Source organism: Lacerta agilis, chromosome 17 (assembly GCF_009819535.1).
Source record: "Lacerta agilis isolate rLacAgi1 chromosome 17, rLacAgi1.pri, whole genome shotgun sequence".
Taxonomy (NCBI): domain Eukaryota; kingdom Metazoa; phylum Chordata; class Lepidosauria; order Squamata; family Lacertidae; genus Lacerta; species Lacerta agilis.
Genome location: NC_046328.1, coordinates 3,499,806 through 3,519,805, shown reverse-complemented (window position 1 = coordinate 3,519,805; position 20,000 = coordinate 3,499,806). Strand labels below are relative to the sequence as shown.

Sequence of the window (20,000 nt, the reverse complement as noted above, 5' to 3'; positions counted from 1 at the left end):
TCCATTGTTACCTAGATCGAGAAGACAGGTTGAGGGCGGGGCTTACTAAGTGACTATCCACATTTATCCCATGTTTTTTCAACTTGTTGCATTGCAGATTAGTAAACGCCTTACTCCACACTTTTCAAGGAGGCATCCCTGAAAATGAGCACTATCCTGCCAATTGCAGTGTTCCACTTTTCTTCCTTCTTCCCCACCCCTTTCTCTGTCCCCTTGTGCCACAGTGCAGCTGCACATGCCCTCCTTTTCTGTTGCTTTTTTCAGTCCGTTGTGTTCCTGTGCACTTGCACACAATATGCTTTCTGGAACCCCCAAAGGGGTGTGCAACAAGCACAAGTGAAAAACAGACTGTACTTTAATTGCCATTAAAGAAAGACCACCCATACAGCCCATAATGTAGAACATTCGAGGTGGTGGTAGCACGAGGCGCTGACTGCCCCTGCAGTGAAGGAAGGGGGTTAATTTGGATGGTGTACATTCCCCCATCATTCCTAATGCTTGCGTTGTGGTTGCACATCCAACGCGCATTGGCACTGGAAAGGGAAACTACTTTCGCTCACATATACCAAGCTGATCACAATGCCCATATGAGCACAGAAAGGGGAAAAAGCATGTGGCAGAGAACCAGAAGTGCACAGCAATGGGCTCTGGAGAAAATTGGCAAATTTTACTCAAAGTGTGGGGGGAGACAGAAGTGGTGGAGGTGAAAAAGGAACACCCACAACACTGTGCCACAGGGGAAAGTGTTTATCATATACCCACAATAAACACAGATGGCAAATCACACATCAAATGTCTATAAAAATCTACAGCATAAAAGTCTATAGCACAAAAGTTCACAGCATAAAAATTTAAAATTACAGTGCATTAACAGAACTGGAATGAAGCTTCTTAGCTGCCAGAGCAAATTTGGCTACCAGATGTATAATTTGTAGATGTTTATCAGCTAAGAGTTCCACTATCACTTCCTGAGGGGATGGACCTGACAACCAATAAAGAATAGACACAAGGGAAAGTGTGTGTTTCTCTGTTCAGGTGTAAAAAAAGAAAGAAAAAAAGATTGGACCAGAAGGGGAATTAATTTCTATTTGGGTTTTAAGTGGCCTTTCGTTTGTTCTGATACGATGGTAAAAAGTGGGGGGCATGTTGTGTTTCTGTGTCAGGATATAAATGAAAAGCTTTCGGACCAGTTCTATTGTTCAAGTGCAAATTCTAAGTAAGTGCAGGACGAATGGAAGCATGGACAAGCCCCAACAGTGCACAACTACACTGCAGGCTTACTCTAGTTTTCTACCTGTCCCCCTCCACAACCACACCAAAAACCCTGGGAAGGTAATAGCCTCATTCACTATAGAAGAATGGCTGAAAAATAACTGGACTTGGCTAAGATGGCTAAGCTAACATGTTTTAATTAGAGAAATGTTTTTGTATATGTTGGAAGCTGCCCAGAGTGACAGGAGCAACCCAGTCAGATGGGTGGGATACAAATAATAAAATTATTATTATCATTATTAAAGGACCTGTCTTCTATTATTCATTTAAGAGTACAGTGGAGTAACTGTACAATACTCTCAGCTGCATCCCATTCCACACACAAAAAATTACCTGGTACTTCTTCAGATTCTGGGGTTTCGATCTTATCCATGAGATCGTTTGAACTCCATTTGGTAATTTCTTTTGGGAACACCTCTTCATTCTCAGACAAGTCCTCTTTAAAGAGAGAGAAGAGAACAATTAGGTTCATAAATACATACATAGAATATGGTGTCATGTGCTCTTTGTTAACACCGTGTCAGCACTTAACAGCTGGAGGCTAGAAGGGCAGACATGGAGAGCTGGTGCTAAGAAAATCCACAGCAGTTCATAAGGCAGGGAAATCAGAGGCTTTGAAAAATAAATCACAGAAAAAAGCCTTATCAGTTTCAAACACAAACAGGTGTTAACAGAGAATTTAAGAGCAATCTCTTTAAACCATGTATTGACGAAGCAGAATCTTAACTACGGTTAATGTTGGGAGTGGTTTTTTGAGCTGCTTTGGAACTGCTATTGTTACACTATGTGTTGCTTTGTGCTGTATTTTGTGTTTTATTGAATTTGTATGTAGCCATTTTACTGCATTTTAAAATTAAAAATTGAAAAGAAAAAGAGAGAAAAAACCTGCTCCAATTCAGCAGGAATGAGCAGGTTTTTCTAGGGGAAAGCAGCAAGACAAGTAGAAGTGTTGATGAGCCCAAAGTCACAACAGCAGCAGGCAAAGGTGTGAGGGGGCAAACGGTGGTGAGATGGGGGTGGTGGTGGTATAGAAATAAAGCACTGGTCTCTACCGGGACTCTCCTACCTACCAGTTTACGGAGGGTACTGTGACTTTCTGGAACAGGTTTGGAGGAGGGAATGAGAGGTTGAAGTGACAGGTGGCCTTTCAAGCCTTGGAACACAGGTAGCACTGCTCCTGAGCACAGCTAGTAGCTTTGCACATGGAGCTTCAGATTCTGATGAAAACTGATTTGGCAGCTTGGTGTTTTTTGTCACTTGATGAACACTTGAAAAAAGTCCATAGCTCAGTGATAGAACCCATGCATGCAAAGGGTCCCAGGTTCAATCCCTGGCATCTCCAGTAAGATGGGGAGAGCCCCCCCCCATCTGAAACCCTGAAGAGGCACTGCTAGTCAGAGCAGTCTTTCCTCAATGTGGTGCCCTCTAGATGTTGTTAGACTCCAATTCCCATCAGCCCCAACCAGCACAGCCAATAATCTAGGAGGATGGGAGTTGCAGTCATAGAATCATAGAGTTGGAAGAGACCACTAGGGCCATCCAGTCCAACCCCCTGCCAAGCAGGAAACACCATCAAAGCAGTCCAACAATATCTGAAGAGCATCAGGTTGGGGAAGGAGGCTTTAGACCAAGCTAGATAAACCAATAGTCTGACTTAGTTTAAGGCAGATCCCTATGTTCCTGTTGTCCTTTTAATACACCTGATAGCAACTGTGCACATGGAGGGTAGATAAATGGATTGCATCTCCAACAAGGCTATTGACTGCTGAAAGAGAAGCTAGACAATTGAACTCTCTTCCTGTTTACCAATTAATTAACCAGCTAAAATGAAGATTACAAATGCAAGCAACTGCTGAAGTCTTTGCATTGGGGAAAATAACTCTTTCTCTGGGATAATGCCAAAGATAAATCATTAAATAGTCAGAACAGGGTTCAATGAAAAGATGATAAAGCTTGCCTACATCAGTACACTGGTGTCAATCACCCTTCTCACGGCTATGATTAACAACATGCATATTTCTAATCTGCAATTAATGAAAAGTATTGCACGAATTAATCCAACAAATCTTTTGTCCCACTGCCTGGTGCATCTGTCGAATGTCATGTACAGGGTGGGGGGGAGCATGCATTGTCAAAACTGTAAAGAGCGAAGAGGAGTGAATTTACATTCCAGGCTTGTCCCTGCTACTTTATCTAAATATTGAACCCAGTTGCTTGGAAGACTTAATTACAGCTCTCTCACTGCTGCTTACCATGATCAGTGAATGGGTTCTTGCTCCCATTATTTGCATTTTTATGGAACAGTTATTCAGTGTTAATAATTCGGTTTGTCATACTTTGCCAGCAACTGAGAACATGTGAGAAGCCTTGCAAGATATATATACAGTCATACCTCGGGTTGCACTCGCTGCGGGTTATGTTCACTGCAGGATACGAATGCGCTGAACTCGGAAGTACTGGAATGAGCTACTTCTCGGTTCTGCGCTTCGCGCATGCTCAGAAATGCTAAATCGTGCTTTGCGCATGCGCAGAAGCGGCGAATTGCAACCTGCGTGTGCGCAGATGTGGCACTGTGGGTTATGGATGCTGCGGGTTGTGAACGTGCCTCCCGCATGCAATCAAGATCAAGATCCTTTTGTGAGAAGATAATGCAATCCTCATGCCTCTAATAAAAACAGCTAGGATATGGCTAGGATATTATTTGTTATGTGCCCACTTTCTTTCAAGAAGCTCATGGAAACAGTACACAATGGATTTTGCATGTGACCTCCTAGTGTAAAGGGGCTACCTGACCGTTAGGTCCAATCGCGAACGACTCTGGGGCTCATCTCACTTTACTGGCCGAGGGAGCTGGCGTTTGTCCGCAAACAGCTTCCAGGTTGTGTGGCCAGCATGACTAAGCCGCTTCTGGTGAACCAGAGCAATGCATGGAAATGTCATTTACCTTCCTGCCAGAGTGGTACCTATTTATCTACTTGCACTTGACGTGCTTTCGAACTGCTAGGTTGGCAGGAGCAACAGACATCTACATTAAGATGCCTTATACAGCAGTTATGCCTGGCTCCTCTGGGGTCTTTTTGGGTAGCTATTATATTTTCCAGACACAACTTCAGAGGCTTGAACAATTGAAGCCCCTTGTTGGTCACTTCCAGGAGACCTGTTTATTGAGCATTCATCCGAATTGGACATTTGCCAATTATACAAAGCTTTACAAGCTTGATCTCCGCCAGGTAAAGTCTGGCACCGTGAATTATTCAAAGGCTTTCAGAGACTTCAGTTTGATAGTTTTGATGTTTTGCATTATTCCATAAAGTTTTCTATACTTTAATTGTTTCTGGCCACCATGTTGCTTTCAATATTGCTGAGTCATATTTTGCAACACGGGGGTTTGTTTGCTTACTCACATGTACTTCCACGGCTTGTAATGCTCATCTCAAAGAAGAGTTCTGCATTAGGAACCTTGAATTTTTCTCTGGTTTGGATTTTAAACCACCAAACTATATTCAGCAAGACCTCTCTTGTTCCTTCTCCCTGTGACTGGGGTGCTGCTGCCATTGGCCAGGAAGTGGGTTTCACAGGGAGGGAGGTTGGAGAAGAGTGGGTAGCTGGGTTAAAGAGAGGGAGGCTGGGTGGGAGAGAGCATTTTTCAGTGTTCACCTCCCAGCTTAATTCTAACGTTACATTAGCTAGGGAGCAGATGAAGCTATTTCACAACTTTTGGAGAAATACTGAGGCTTACTTCCGAGCCAATTCAATGTTGGGCAGTCACAGGCAAGTCACTCACATCCCTCCAACATCTCAGTCTCAAATCACCTCAAATGGGAATAAACATGGCCCAATACATTGAAAACAGTGCCCCTCTGCTTTTGAGAGCTGCAACAAACAGGAGAGGTGCCACTTCTCCCTCTAGTAAAGAACTGAAAAACCTCCTTCAATGTACCTATCAAGAGTGCCTGGGAGGTTTTTTAAAAAAGCAAAATCCTATGCACAATTGCTGAGGAGTTCCACTGAATTCAGCAGGGCTTACTTCCAGGTAAATATGCATGGGATCAGGCTGGTAAAATCTGTAAAGCATTTTCAAGTGAAAAAAGTGGTTGACAGAATAGAAATAAGAACATTACTCTGTGTCACTATAATGCTATACTAAACCTATGATTATCTGAACATTCTGGAAGTCTTCCAGACCAATTAGAACATAGCATGTTCCCTTGCAAATATAAATTACCACTACATTTATCCAAATGGTTGGGGTGGGGGAGTCCAAAACATTGGGATAATCAGTTGTCTCAGCATGAGAATGCTATTGAGCAATGATATGTGGTTTCACTTAAGAGGCTCTTGTTGCTTCAGTTTTGCTTGTTCAAGAGATGTGCCTGCTGTATCATGATCAAGAAGTTCTGAAAGGTAGAAACTCAAAAACAAGACTCTCCTGCTCTCAAGAATCCCACTCAATACTCAAGTATAGAAGAGTGGTGGACTTCATCCAGGGACATCTTAGGGCAAAGACACATGCAGTGCTTGCAGAGCAGTCAAAAGAAAAACACCAGAGGAGTCCTATTGGTTCAAACCAAAGGGCCATGCATTCTGGCATCCTGTTTCACACAAGGACCCATCAAATGCCTCTGCAAAGACTAGAAGCAGGGCATGGAGGCAACAGCATTCTCCTGCTGTTGTTCTCCAGCATCTGGTATTCAGTGACAAACTGTCTCTGAACAACAACAACAACAACAACAACAACAACAACAACAGTAACAATAATAAGACCTTTTAGTTGATTGTTACCTGAAAGTCTCCAAGTGACTTACAACACATTAAAAACATAAATATAAATACATTTATAACATAAAAACAGCAACAACAACATCCTCCATAACAGCTACAAGAAGCTTTGGTAGCATGCAAGTATCAGCATCTTAGTCTATCAAAAACCTGGAAAAAACATAAGTCTTTATCCAGTGTTGAAGATGACAAGGAAGATGCCAGGCAGACCTCAACGGGAAGAGCATTCCACAGGTGAGGAGCCGCAACTGAAAGGCTCTCTCCCTTGCCACCACCCTCTGAGCCTCTCTCAGATGGAGAATCCAAATGAGCAATTGATTCACCAGAAACAATCTATTTCTATTATTAAAGCCAGCTAAGCTGGTTGCCATCATTGCATCTTGTGGCTGAGGGGCTGGTTTGGAAGTACCCTTGGGGAAAACATGTGTTAAGGAGACAACCTTCATCCAAAAGCAGGTAAAGAATGTAAAACAACAACTCTTCAGTCAATATGAATCAACAAAATATGAAAGCTATATAACAACCCAACTCAATGAACTGCATTTGACTCAACTAGATTGTGATTTATATGCGTTGTATGTGCGATATAGCAGTTCGAAAGTGCAAGTAGATAAATAGGTACCGCTCCGGCGGGAAGGTAAACGGCATTTCTGTTCGCCAGAAGCGGCTTAGTCATGCTGGCTACATGACCCGGAAGCTGTACGCCGGCTCCCTTGCCCAATAAAGCAAGATGAGCGCCACAACCTCAGAGTTGTCTGTGACTGGACCTAATGGTCAGGGGTCCCTTTATCTTTATGTGTGATACAACATTATGCCATCAGATGGCGATGAGGAGCCCCATTTTTCTCTACCTGTTTTCCCTGTTTAAATTTACAACACGTTTAACTGAACGCTTCTTTGATGTGTTTAGATCCAGCCCTTACTGCTCCAAAGAGCTTCAGTAGGCATCTTTGGGGTTATCTTTTTTATCCTTAGAACAATTCTAAGAGGCATGCTTAGGCTGACACTTTCAGACTGCAAGCTTCCTGGCAGGGTCTTACAGTTTTTAACTATAATTGTGCAGCAGCCACTATTTCAGGCACTTTTACAAAGAAAGTGATGCTAAGGAGGAGACAGCAATTGATCCAAGGCCACCTAGTTGAGGAGATCTGAATCCATGCCTTCCTGCTTCAAATAGCCTAATGACTATACCGGACAACACTATCTCTAAAAAGTATTATTTCTTGCCATCTATCTAAGCCAACAACAACAACAAAGTGACATCAAGTTACACTGAATTAGACAAGCTGTTTATTACAGCCACACCTTTTCTGTCTGTCTGTCTGTCTGTCTGTCTTGCTGCATAGCCTCCTCCCTCCCTTCTCCACACTATCACTCCCAGGGAAACATAGTGTTTCATAGGCTGCAAGCACATCATAGCTACGGTAAATCATTAGGTATGGTAGATTAACTCACTTCAGGGAACAGACTTTGGGACACCATTAACGGGCAGCAAATTGTTAATGACTAAAAAAACATTTTACTATATTTTTACCACTAGGGGTGGGGAGGGTGGGTGTGGATGAGTGGGTCACTTCAGCTAGTAAACAAATGCATGTCTAAACCCAGAAGATGCATCTGGATGAACTTGAAAAGTGTCCACAATAAAATAGAAAGGGTGGAGTGAGGAAAGTCCAGGCCTTCCATCTGGAGTGACGCTGAAGTGACACAGCTTCATCAGCGAAAAGACAGCTTCTCTCTCATGCAAATGGCTGCACGTATACACCATGGTACTCACACACCCGTTAACACAGCTTAGCAGCTGCTCTTTCCATGCTCCACCTACCGTGTGCATCGAAGAATTCGTCGTCGGAGCTCTCGTCTGAATCTCTTGCAATGCTCTGCATTCTCCACTCCGATATGCTATGGCGCGAGGGGCTTGCTAGGAGAAACAGAATGGATTTGTGCAATCAGCGATGCTCAGGAAAAAGCAAGAGAGGTCCTGTCATGCCCTCTGTGGTAGAGGCACACTTCGGTGGTCTTGGTGGAAATGTGTCCCCTAAGTGTGGCGCACAGCAGACCCAATGATGCCAGTGTGATATCAAACTTTCCTCCCCGAGTCCTGCATAGTTTATGATTCTTAAAACCCATCCCCGAGACGCCACAGCAGTCTGCAAGCCTCCGCTGCTGTTTTCAAAGAGCAGCTATTTATAAGCATCGGAAGGATGTGTAAAATCATTTCTGTTTTACAGGTTGGCAATTAAAAAATGGAAGCTGCCTGATTGTATATGGTCTTCTCCTCAAAAATCACAAGGACCGCACAAGAAATACCTTTTATCAGGAAAGCAGACATTCACAATGGTATATATGCAAGCTTTTGAGTCACAAAGGACTCTTCCTCACACTGAATATTGAAAAATAAAAAGAAAGGAGGAAAGAAGGGAAAGGGCAATGCTGGGACTGATGTTAGACCACATGTCAAGGTATTCACACTTTAAACTCCAGCTGCTGAGTCTTGATTGAGGCCGTATTTTATGGCTTTCTGTGGCAGTTGCCTCTATGAACTGAGCTGTTTGTTGGTAGTGGCCTGCAACCAGATGAAGAGCCCTCTCTTTGCACCACCACATTTTAGTGGCAAAAGGCAAGGTGGTTTCTCCACACAGTGAGATGCAAAAGAGATGAACAGGCATGTGCAACTTAAAGTGACCTCTGCGGGGGTTGCTGTGCAGTTCGTGCCACCCATGAAAAGTGCTCATTGGCCACCATGGAGTGTTTTTGCTCCAGGATTTTGGAAACTCTCCTCAGGCAAAGCATTCCTAGTGGTCCAATTAAAACAGAAGAAGCAAACCGAGAATTCTCTTGCACTGCCCCTGACATCTTGGGTGCTACTAAGTTGTGCTCCTCTCCCCCCCCCCCCCGGTAGTTAGCTGTTTTATGGAAAGGCAAATTTGGCTGCTACAATCAGGAGCAGAAGAGCAGTGAGCAGCTCCAGTGGTTAAAGTGCGCTCTGCTGTCAGTCCACTCAAAATTACCCTCTCTGTGGGAGCCCTATAACTTTCCCCCTGCAGGGACAGAAGCAGCTTGAGTGTGGCTTTTAGTGGAAAAATGGAAGGAAGGAAAGGGCTAGCAGCAACTTTTCCTACTCCTGATGGCTACCTCTGAGACAGCTTTCAATAAAAACCACCACCAAAACAAACAAACCAACTCCAAACCCATTAGGAGTAATAAAAATAAAAGGCAAGCACTGGCTTGTAGGAGTATTGAGAAATCTTTCAGTCTCAGTTTCCTAAGTTTCTGATGCTTCCATAGTTAAATTCAGTTCTCCACATCTCTGCAGCAATTTGTGAATTCTTCAGCATTATAATGTGAATTTCTCCGAACGTACACATTATTTTACATTGTTTTGACCAATACATTTTTGCAATCAATTTGACCCAATATAAAGCATTTCTGTATGTTATTTGCAGTAATATGAACATTTTAAATCCACATTTCCCCTTAATATTTGCAGTTTTATACATACTATTTGGTTGGAGAACTGCATTGCAAAATTCAGAGAAGTGCAAATTTTGAACGATAGTTATGTTTTGGTTTGCATATTGGTCCAAGAAGTGCAAATTAGATTCTTTATGATTAAAATGCAAACAAAACAGAATTTCTCATCCATCCCTATTGACATAACACTTGTAGTTTGGCCCCAAGGATGGCAGTGCTATTGAGGTGCTGGACATTTCGCCAGAGCCCTTATCTGACCTCAGCACTCCCCTGAGGAAACCCTGGTTTTGTTCCCCTTTTCCTTTATCCCCACTTAGTGAAGGTTGGCACTGCTGCGTAATAGACACCAGAGAATCCACACTAAATGCTACAACCACAGATAATCTAATAAAGGCAGCCAAATAGCTTTTAGCTTATTAAATTCACATGGAGCCACCCAGAAGACATGTAGTGGCTCGAAGAAAAACCCTTTTATTATTGTACCACCAGAAGGTAGCCACACGTGCCGGGCAATGGCCTTGGATTCTACTTTTATTAATTGTCATGTAGAAAGGCCAATGCTGTAACACACACCCTCGCCGCCGCCGCTGGATCAGTTGCGTAGCTAATTATGGCTTCAGCATTCACTCTGTCACCCCTGACTATTCCACCCCATTCCTTTAGGAATAAGGGAGCCAAGTGATTGACAGCACACAGCTAAACCACACTGGACTGACGTCAAAGGCCCTCACATAACAGCTGCTAAAAATAGAGCAGATAATAATACAGGCGTGCGTGCGACAAGGGTCCCCGCTTACACCAGGGGTCTCACTTACACAGCAGAAGACTGATCGAGCCCTCATGCAGGAGACAAAAGAAGCCGCTTTCATCTCATCTGCATCAGCAGGAAACTTGAGGAGCAGCTCCCTTGGTGGTCATGCATGCAAATGTGTGGCCATCTCCTAAAAAAGCTGAGGAGGAGATTAAAAAGCCTCGCACGATGTGCTTCCCTAACTTGACTCACTGCAATTCGCTTCTCTCACTAGCCGGATCCAGTCTAATGGGGGCGCCTGGCTAACTACAAGGCCACGATGCAGAGGGGTGAGCTGGATATGCCTTTCCAGGAGTGGGTTGGCAGGACAGTCCTGTAGTGAACATCCTGCTCTGTGTGTATGAGATTCCATGCAGCTTTCTGCATGCATGCAATTGTGGAAAGTGACTGACCGCTGGGTACCAAAGCCAGTGCTTCTCAAAAATGCTGAGCCAGAGCTCCACCTTTTAAATGTGTTGTTCCTGGACTCTTCCCACCCCACTAAGCACCCTTGTGTGCAATTGCAGTCCTCTGTGGTGCACAATGATCTGTGGATCAGGAGCACTAATGTATAACTGATTTTAAAAGTGGAATGGAAGAAATAACCCCCCCCCCCCCGTTCTATAACTAAGCACAGAGAAGCATCCTAAGAGCAAAACAGCAGCTCTTTGTTCCAAATTAGGGTGATATGATGAGGCAGTGAAGGAAAATTTGTCCCACAAATCCACCATAGATTAGCATGATCTTCTCTAAGGGACGATTCATTCCAATCACACATTGGAATGGGAGAAGGCTCCAGTTGACTCAGGATCCTATCTCATCTTTAAATTGTCTCTTTCTCCCCCTCCAGTGAGCTCAGAAATGCTCCCTTGCAAGACCAAGTTTGCAACACAGTTTGAGCTCCGTTTTATTAATTTATGATCCTTGGAGAGAAAATTGGGGGGGGGGGTGTTGATAGTGGAAACACCTTAATGTATAAACATGGCGCGGTAACTTTGCTATGGTCACTGCATTCCAAAGAGCTCAAAAACAGGGGATTAAAGGATCCAAGCAATAATAGAGCCTCTTGGATGAGTGTCGCTTGTTTTATGTCTAGCATTTCACATTAGACAAGCACATGTCCAGGAAAAGCACATCGCCTGAGGCAGTCACGCCACAGCAGAAGTTTCCATGCCTGGTAAATCACTAAGCATTTCTATTGCTCCCACCCATCACCCACACTTTCCACTGTGCAACCCTGCTCCTCCTGCCAGATAGAGAATGTGCCCTGACAAAACCCTGATGCCATGAAGCTATGGCTGTCACCCAATTAAAGTAATCTTAGCTGATGAATCATATTAGTAGGTTAATCAATTAATTGATTAAATCTGCATACATTTGCACATAAGGGGAGGAAACACAGCAGTTCTAAAGAGCTGTTGCCCTCCATTTCTGCTTGCATTCAGTCTTCCCATGGGCACCTGGTTGGTCACTGTGAGAACAGAGGACTGGACTAGATGGGCCCTTGGGTCATCACATCTTAGAAGAGGCATTACTCATTATCTCTCATATCACAGAATGCCCCTTCTAAGACAACGCTTGCCACCTACAGTTTTTATAAGTAATGGAATGTAAAATAATCTTGAAAACATTAACGTCAGCTGCCTGACTAACCAGCGACACAAATTGATTTTGGCTGACAAAACAAAGCAACCCTAAAAGAAGCACTTGGCATATCTGGATTCCTCTGTGTTCCAGTGGTGGAAAAAAGACTGGTGGTTTCAAAAAGTGATGGATATAGAGCAAGTATGAGAAACTTGTGACCCTCCAGATATTGTTAGGTTATCATCCCTCACCATTGGCCATGATGGCTGGGACTAAGGATCTGTACATTTTTGTTTTCTCGGTGTCTCATTTTTGCAGTCTCAAATCCAGTTCTCTACAATTTGCAAATTCTTTTTTTTCTTCAATTCCTCATAAAAAATTCCTCAGCATTTTAGTGCAAAACCCTCCTAATAAACACATTTTTAGAAGCAATTCTGACTAATGGACATGTTTTTGCAAGCAATTTCCCCCAATATAATGCATTTTTGAATGTTACAGTGTATTTCAAATAATATATTCATTTTCATGCACAACTGTCTTCTAATATATGACTTTTTTTAACATTGTTTGGGGAATTACAGTGTGATTTTTTAAGGATAGGTGTTTTTCAGTTTGCATATTGTTTCAGAAAGTGCAGATTTTATAGGATCAGGTTTAAATTCTTCCTGAATTATTTTTTCCTGCATTCTGATCTGTGACTAATGAGAACTGGTGTCCAATCTGGAGGGCCACAGGTTCCCCACCACTGATTCAGTGCCATGCTTGTCCACAGTCTGGACACTCACCTTGTTATACTCCTTCATATGGTTTGTGTTGTTGTTTTTTTGCAGTGTTTAAAAGATTTGTTTGACCAGATCTTTAGCAGACAGGCAAAAGAACCAACTGTACACTATAGACCACGACAGCTCTATTATACAGTTCAAATCTTGGGCGGGGGGGGGGGGCGGACCCAAATCCACTACTGTCTCACAATGAAGGATGGCTGGAAAAGAACACCAACAAAGAATTGAACTTGACCCGCTGGAACATTTTCTTGGCCTGTAGCTTTTTAAAGGAACGAAACACCTCTAGGTTGTACACCTATAAAGAATTCATACTGATGTCAGTCAGGGAGTATAACATTTCTTCAGAACAGACTCAGCTTCTACCGAACTAAAAGGAAACTCTCCAAGGAATGCCTGCTGTGCTCTACCAGGGCTATTCCTGTGGCATGTCCACATGGAAACTTCTTCCATTCACTGTTTGAAGAGCACATCAGGAATACAAGAATGCTCGTTTTGGGTTGGGATAAAACCAGACTTGGTTAAAGCAAGTGGCCTATCTGGGTCCTGAGATGCAGGTGTACTTTGGAGAGCATGGCCTAGTGGTTTCAGAGCTGGGCTTGGATCTTGGAATTGTGGGATCAAATCCTATCTCTTCCAGGGTCACTATACAAAGCATATCTCCACTGAAGGAAAATGGGGTTGGTAGTCAATTTCTTCCCAACAAACTCTGCAGTAACTTGAGGGGGTGAGTGGCTAGCAATTAGTGATGGGGAGAAACTGATTCAGTTTTCATTTAAAACCAAATTTATCAAATCTGTACTTTCCAAACAATATGAAAACTGAAACGCAGCCATTCTTCATAATTTGCACTTATCTGAATTTTTTTGATGAAGTTCTCCGTCAGATCCTTGTGGTGGTTACTCACGAGTAATGAGGCAGATCTACGACCTGTCCTTTATCAGGTTTTATTTGTGCAAACTATTTACAGTGCAGAGCAAACAAGTTCATGTCCATCTCAAGTTACTAGGAGAATCCGGGAGTGGCCCCTTCCGGCTATGTCCCCAACATAAGAATTTCGGAACCCCAAGTCTCCTCCTCCCCTCCTTGCGTTTCACCCCTCTGCACAATTGGGGCAACGGAAATGTCATACCTCCCTCCTGGTCAACCAGACAAGACGAGGCGCTGGGACTCTCCGCAGGGTCTCCAAGCCCTTTCCCCACCAGGGTGCCCATTTCCCTCTCCTCCCCACTAGAGGCGTTGCTGCTTCCCGCGCTGGAAGAGGTACTGCTGTCCAGATGGCGTCGGGGATCTCTGTATTCTGACAGAGTCTCAGCCCCCCTCCCACTGCCTGATGGCAGTTCCCTGACATTCTCCAACCAATCAAGTTTCACAAAAAAGCACACACTAGGGGGAAATGAACATACAAATCAATGCAGAGGGATTTGGAGGGAAGGAACTGTAATAGGCAGGGCGATTCCATAATGCTTCCTCTAGGAGGAAACCAGCCATTAACACCTTACAGAGAGGGAACTGGAGAGTGGCAGCTTCTAGCACCCCACCCACCACAACACACAAGCAGGTGCTGTGGCACGGCACTGCATCACCCTTTCAGCTTTATGCCACAACCAAACTCTATGACTCTGTACATCAACCTTCAGAAGTTGTTAGCTACATACTCTGTGTTCCGTTTGAAACTAACCAGGTGGGTGTGACTCACCTCCTCTTTTTGAAGAAGACTTGGAAGACGTCGACCACTGCTTGGTCAGCACTCTCCCTGGCAAGGCTTCACCAATATTGCTAGCTGTGTCCACCACCTCGGTGGATGGAGATATGGCCTTTGTTTCCGTATCATTCTCATCCAGAGGGTCTTTGGGAAGGTGCTGCTCCAGCTCGCTCTCATTGCAGCTGAACTGGGCCATCTTCTGTGCCAGCATCAGTTGTGCCTCCTTTTCCAGCTGCCGGATGTCCTCAATGGTAAGCCCGTACCATTCATCCTGCCAGCACCAAGCTTGCCTGTGGGCCCGAACCATCACCTTCCGCAAACCTTGGGGTTGGGGACGGGGAGACACAAAAAATTTCAGCAGGCCACTGATCTAGCTAATAAGAACACCCATTAGGGGGCATCACCCCATTTCAACCCACTGTTGATCAACAAAAGCTTCAGTGCTACACTTGGACGCTGATTCCTGTGCATACTCAGATCTCCCCTCCTGGAATTATGGACTTAGGAAAGTTTATGTTTTTCTTAATAAATCGTGAATGCCTCCATAACATTCTGGTAAGCTAGACTTCTGCTCAACATATGGCCTGGAGTTCTAGCCTTGGCTTTCTTTCCCTGGGGTTCTGCAAGGATTCTCTGATGTACTTGAGGACATAAAGTTGCAATGCAGTCTCCAGGGCTGGCCCTACCATTAGGCAGAGTGAGACGGCCACTCCCAGTGCTGGGTGCTGGGGTGTGTGGGGCAGCGGAAATGTGTTGGAAGCCAGAGCCTGCCTTGTATGTGTAAGCTAGCTGCTGCCCTCAGGTGTGGTGGACAAAGGTGTCTCATCACCAATGTTGGAATAAAGTTAAATTGCTAGCCTGGCTGTATGTGGAATGGGTGTGTGTTTCAACTTATCTTTAATCTCAGGCAGCAAAATGTATTTGGCCAGTCCTTGCATTCTCCCATCCAAGCACTGACCAGACCCAGACTCATGTGCCTTCAGGTCATGCCCTGAACCAGTTTCATGCAGATTTAACTGGAACTTTGTTCTTTGGCTTAGCGCAGGTCTGGCTCTGGAGCCATGCCCTGCCAGCACCCTCCTAATACCAGCCTTTAGTAGGAAGATGTGGTCTATGGGTGAGCCCAGGGACGGCGAACCCTGTGGCCCTCCAAACTGAGTTCAATTCCCATCAGCCCCAGGCAGTATGAAGTCTAGTTTTTCAAGATTCTTCCATAATGTCAGCCTCTTAATGGCTGAGCCAGGAGCAAATATACTGAGCAGAGCTCAAGGAGTTAAAAACTTACCAACATCATGAATGAAGCGCTCAATTTTAGACTGCATCCCCCAATATCTGAATTCCACCTTGCACAGCTTGTATGCACACATCATAGGGTATCTCCCAGGGTTGTTCTTGTGCTCTTTGATCCAGTCTTCTGACAGAGGACCCCTTGTGGTCTTCACTGATTTATATAGCTTTGGATCTTCTTCTGATTTGTATTCGTGTGGAGGGATGGGATCTTTAACAATATCAATGGGATCTAAGTCCAGAAAAAGTAGTTTAAACAAAAACATTAAAGAGCATGGAACTCTAAACATAATTTCATCCAAGCTTTGTTTTGTTTTGATAACTGTTTAGACTGAAACAACTGGTATTTAAACACTTTACACAAGTGAGTCAGAGGCTGGCGTTTCCTTTCTTTGAAGAAGTCTCAAAGAGAAACTTTACTCCAGATATGTGTGTGTGTGAAGCAGGCAATCAGAGAATTCTCTGTAACATTTGACTACAACATCTCTTCTGAAAAATGCTATGTCTCAGAGGTTTAAATCATAGAACAAACAAATTGGCTACATCAATATCAATTGTCCATTTTCTAATGTGGTTGTAGAATACAGACGATTTAAACTGGAGTTCCACAAGTTTCTACAGTATGAAGGTCAAACAGACCAAAAACAACATGTTGCTCGTGTGCTCCAAGAATCATGCATATAGGTCAGGACTTGTAGGACATTAACAGCAGGTTGAAATTTAGGATTTAGAAATATCAGAAGCTGCCTTAGCCAGACTATTGATCCATCTACTGTAGTATTGACTACATCAGCTGTCCCCAACTTGGTGCTCTGCAGATGTTGTTCCTGACCTTTGAGCATGCTGGTTGGGGCTGGTGGGAGCTGTAGTCCAAAACATCTGGAAGGCATCAGGTTGGTGAAGGTTGTATAGAACAGCTTGGGAACTGCTTCTTTGTGGGAAGTAATGACTGTTAAAGTGGTATAAGTGTACCTTAAATGTACAGTGTTGATATGACCTTATTATTTGGTATGGATAACCCTTGGTCCTTCAGCTATTGCTAGACTCCAATTCCCATCAGTCCCAGCCAATGGTCAGGGAGGATGGGGCTGAAGTTCAACAGGTTCCCTCATGCCTGATTTAACAGAAGGAAGGGGGGCATTTAAATTTTCTGCATTAGACACAAAGCAGCTGGCAGCCCCACAGACAGTGCAGACACACTGTTTTGTTTGCTAATGCTCCACCACAGTCTTCCTGCAGCTCACATTTTCTGCCTTTTTAAGCCTTGAGAGTTATTTAACAAACACTTAAACAAAGGGAAGAGGTTTCATACAAATGTAGTAGAACTAATTAACTATCCTCTTAAATAAACCTTTATGCAGAAACTGGTGTCAGGGGTACATTTAAAATTCAGGTTGAAAAACGCCTCAGCATTTCAGTTAATTTTCTCAGAGAATTAACTGGTCTGTGGGTTCCAAATGACACATCCATCACCATCAACTGTGCATGGACGACTGAGGTGTTATTGCTACACTAGTGCTAATCAGGTCTTCTTTACAATGAGATGCAGTCAATAAGTTAGCTCCAGAGACTCGCCTTTGCCATAATCTTGGGTTTCCCTGAAGCCTGCTTCTGTGTGGATGGTGAGGCTCCACACTCACTTCAGAACTTTGGAAACAGAGGGAATGATATTTGGGTGAGTACTGGCTGTTCAAACACTACCCCCAGAGCAAGCTTTTGCCTGATTATGTGCAGAAATGCTTTAAGGATTGAGGTACAGTTCAGGGGTGCCAGGAGGATTTACAAGTCTCCAAGCAAAAGCACCAGCCCTCCCAAATATTGACGCTGGACAAGTCAAAGCAGTTCACTGACATCACCAGACCCTGTGCTTCCTCTCTGCCTCAGCCAGCAAGTTCTGGTCTTGGCATGGCAGAGACTGCAACCAAAACTAATTAAGATATCTGCTGCCACCGGCACACTCAAACACCATGTGTTTGAGGTCCAGGAACAAACACCAGCTTTGCTCTATTTTCTTGGTGGTCCAGAATGCAATCCTTAAGAAAGAGCCCAAAGATGAAGTGCATATTCCCTAGTTCCCAAATCTGTGTTCTGACACTCAAGAATGGTACCTTTGTCACCTAGTAATGCTGAATATGACTCTGATGTGTATGGATGACACACAGTGAATGTCCAGAATGGGGGAACATTAACATTCAGATGGTGACAAACATGTTTATTCCTTGTCACCTCATCCTCTCTCTCGGCATTTCCATCTATCTCCCAACTTTCCACTGTAGAATTTGATGTGTCTGCCCCTCAGGGCAGCGGCTTGCTTTTTGCATACGCTAAAGCTCCATGCACATTGGCACTATAATATGCCCTGCACTGAGTTAAACAAATGGTCAATCTAGGAATGAGGAACCTCAAGCTTAGGGGATGAATGCAGTTCCCTGACCTCTCTCCCTGGCCCTTCTGAACACTCCTCGCCAATCCAAATTCTTCAGCATTTTAATGTTATTTATCCCAATAAACACATTTTTGGAAAGTATTCTTTTGAATTTTATCCATTTAATCCAAATAACAAAATAGAACTTCATGAGACAAACACATAAAAACTGCAGGGTTCCATCCTAGGCCCATTGCTGTCCATATTTTTTTTTAAATAAACAACTTATATGAAGGAATTGAGGGAATGCTCATCAAATTTGCAGATGACACCAAACTGGGAGGGGTAGCTAATGCCACAGAAGACAGAATTCAAGATGGCCTTCTCCTTAATAGATTGAAGAACTGGGCCCACACTAACAAAATGTATTTCAATAGGGACAAAATTAAGGTCATTTAGTCAGGAAGAATCAGCTGCGCAAATATAAAACAGCTGGCTTATCAGTAGTACATGTGAAAAAGATCCAGGGGTCTTAGAAGATCACACACTTAACATGAGTCAAGAGTGTGATGCAGCAGCAAAAAAAGCTAATGCTATTCTAGGCTGCATCAACAGAATTTCAGCATCCCATTCAAGGGAATCATACTCCCGTCCTATTCTGCCTTGCTCAGACCACACCTGGAGTCCTGTGTCCAGTTCTGGGAGCCACAATTTAAGAAGAATATTGACAAGCTGGAACGTGTGCAGAGGAGGGCAAGCAAGATGATAAAGGGTCTGAGAAGCAAGCCTTATGAGGAATGGTTAAGGGAGTTGGGTATGTTGTCTCTGGAAAAGAGAGGAGATAGCCATCTCCAAACATATAAAGGGCTCACCATACAAATAATAACACTATAGTTGTTTACATGGACACACAAGCAACTGTAGGCAGAATGAAAGATTGGGAGTGGGAAGATAATACTCACCAAGAACGGTCTGCCTTTTCTCTGCAGGGGAAAGGTTGAAGACGTTGGCTTGCTCTCCTGAGTCAGATATGTAATAGGTTTCAATATCAATAGAGAATTTCTCCACAAATGGGCACGTATACCTGAGAAAGAAATAGCATCAGGGAAGCTTAACCTAAAGCTTCTTCACACCAAAGTGCTTCAAAAAATAATTTGAACACCCACATAAGTACAGGTGCTTTTCTTCCAGAAGAGAGTTGGGGGGGGAGCCTCAATGACTTATAGTGTAGCACAGATTTCATTAGCACCTTAGTTTTCGTAAGATGAACATCCAGCGTTTGCTAACTTGGCAAAAAAAACAGTCAGTCTTGCTGCCTTGCAAATGCTGACTCTGAGATACAACTGTTTGCTCTTTTGGAAGAGAAGGTGGCCCACCGCTAAAGTACATGAGAGCCGTCAAAAGAAGTTGCAAAAGAGTCACCTAAATTTGCCACAGGCAGCAGTGTCTTTGCATGCCTTCTCTTGAACCACAATTTTGTTAGATTGAAGTATTTAGAACCTGTCTTTTGAAGGGTAAAGGTAAAGGTACCCCTGACCGTTAGGTTCAGTCATGAACAACTCTGGGGTTGCGCACTCATCTCGCTCTATAGGCAGAGGGACAGCTTCCGGGTCATGTGGCCAGCATGACTAAGCTGCTTCTGGCGAACCAGAGCAGCGCACAGAAACGCTGTTTACCTTCCCGCCGGAGTGGTACCTATTTATCTATTTGCACTTTGACGTGCTTTCGAACTGCTAGTTTGGCAGGAGCAGGGACTGAGCAACGAGAGCTCACCCCGTTGCGGGGATTCAAACTGCCAACCTTCCGATCAGCAAGCTCTAGGTTCTGTGGTTTAGACCACAGCGCCACCCGCGTCCCTTCTTTTGAAGGTTATAAATACTTAAAACAAAAACGTACGATGAGAGTGCTGGATCAGCCCAGTGGTCCATCTAGGAATATTGTATCTGTCAGTGGAAGCAGATC

The 20,000-nt window shown here is 43.9% G+C and overlaps 1 protein-coding gene across 11 annotated transcripts in view; it reads right to left on the bottom strand.

Moving 5' to 3' along the window:
- The window catches only part of PITPNM2 (phosphatidylinositol transfer protein membrane associated 2), a 181,442-nt gene that overhangs the window by 55,836 nt on the left and 105,606 nt on the right, over window positions 1-20,000 (bottom strand). For all 11 annotated transcript variants that reach the window (XM_033136271.1, XM_033136279.1, XM_033136275.1 and 8 more), the window contains exons 4-8: window positions 19,001-19,122; window positions 15,672-15,905; window positions 14,381-14,707; window positions 7,877-7,972; window positions 1,606-1,710 (exon numbers count right to left, since the gene is read on the bottom strand). In XM_033136271.1, the coding sequence (XP_032992162.1) occupies window positions 1,606-1,710; window positions 7,877-7,972; window positions 14,381-14,707; window positions 15,672-15,905; window positions 19,001-19,122 (884 nt within the window). The remainder of the gene's footprint in view (window positions 1-1,605; window positions 1,711-7,876; window positions 7,973-14,380; window positions 14,708-15,671; window positions 15,906-19,000; window positions 19,123-20,000) is intronic.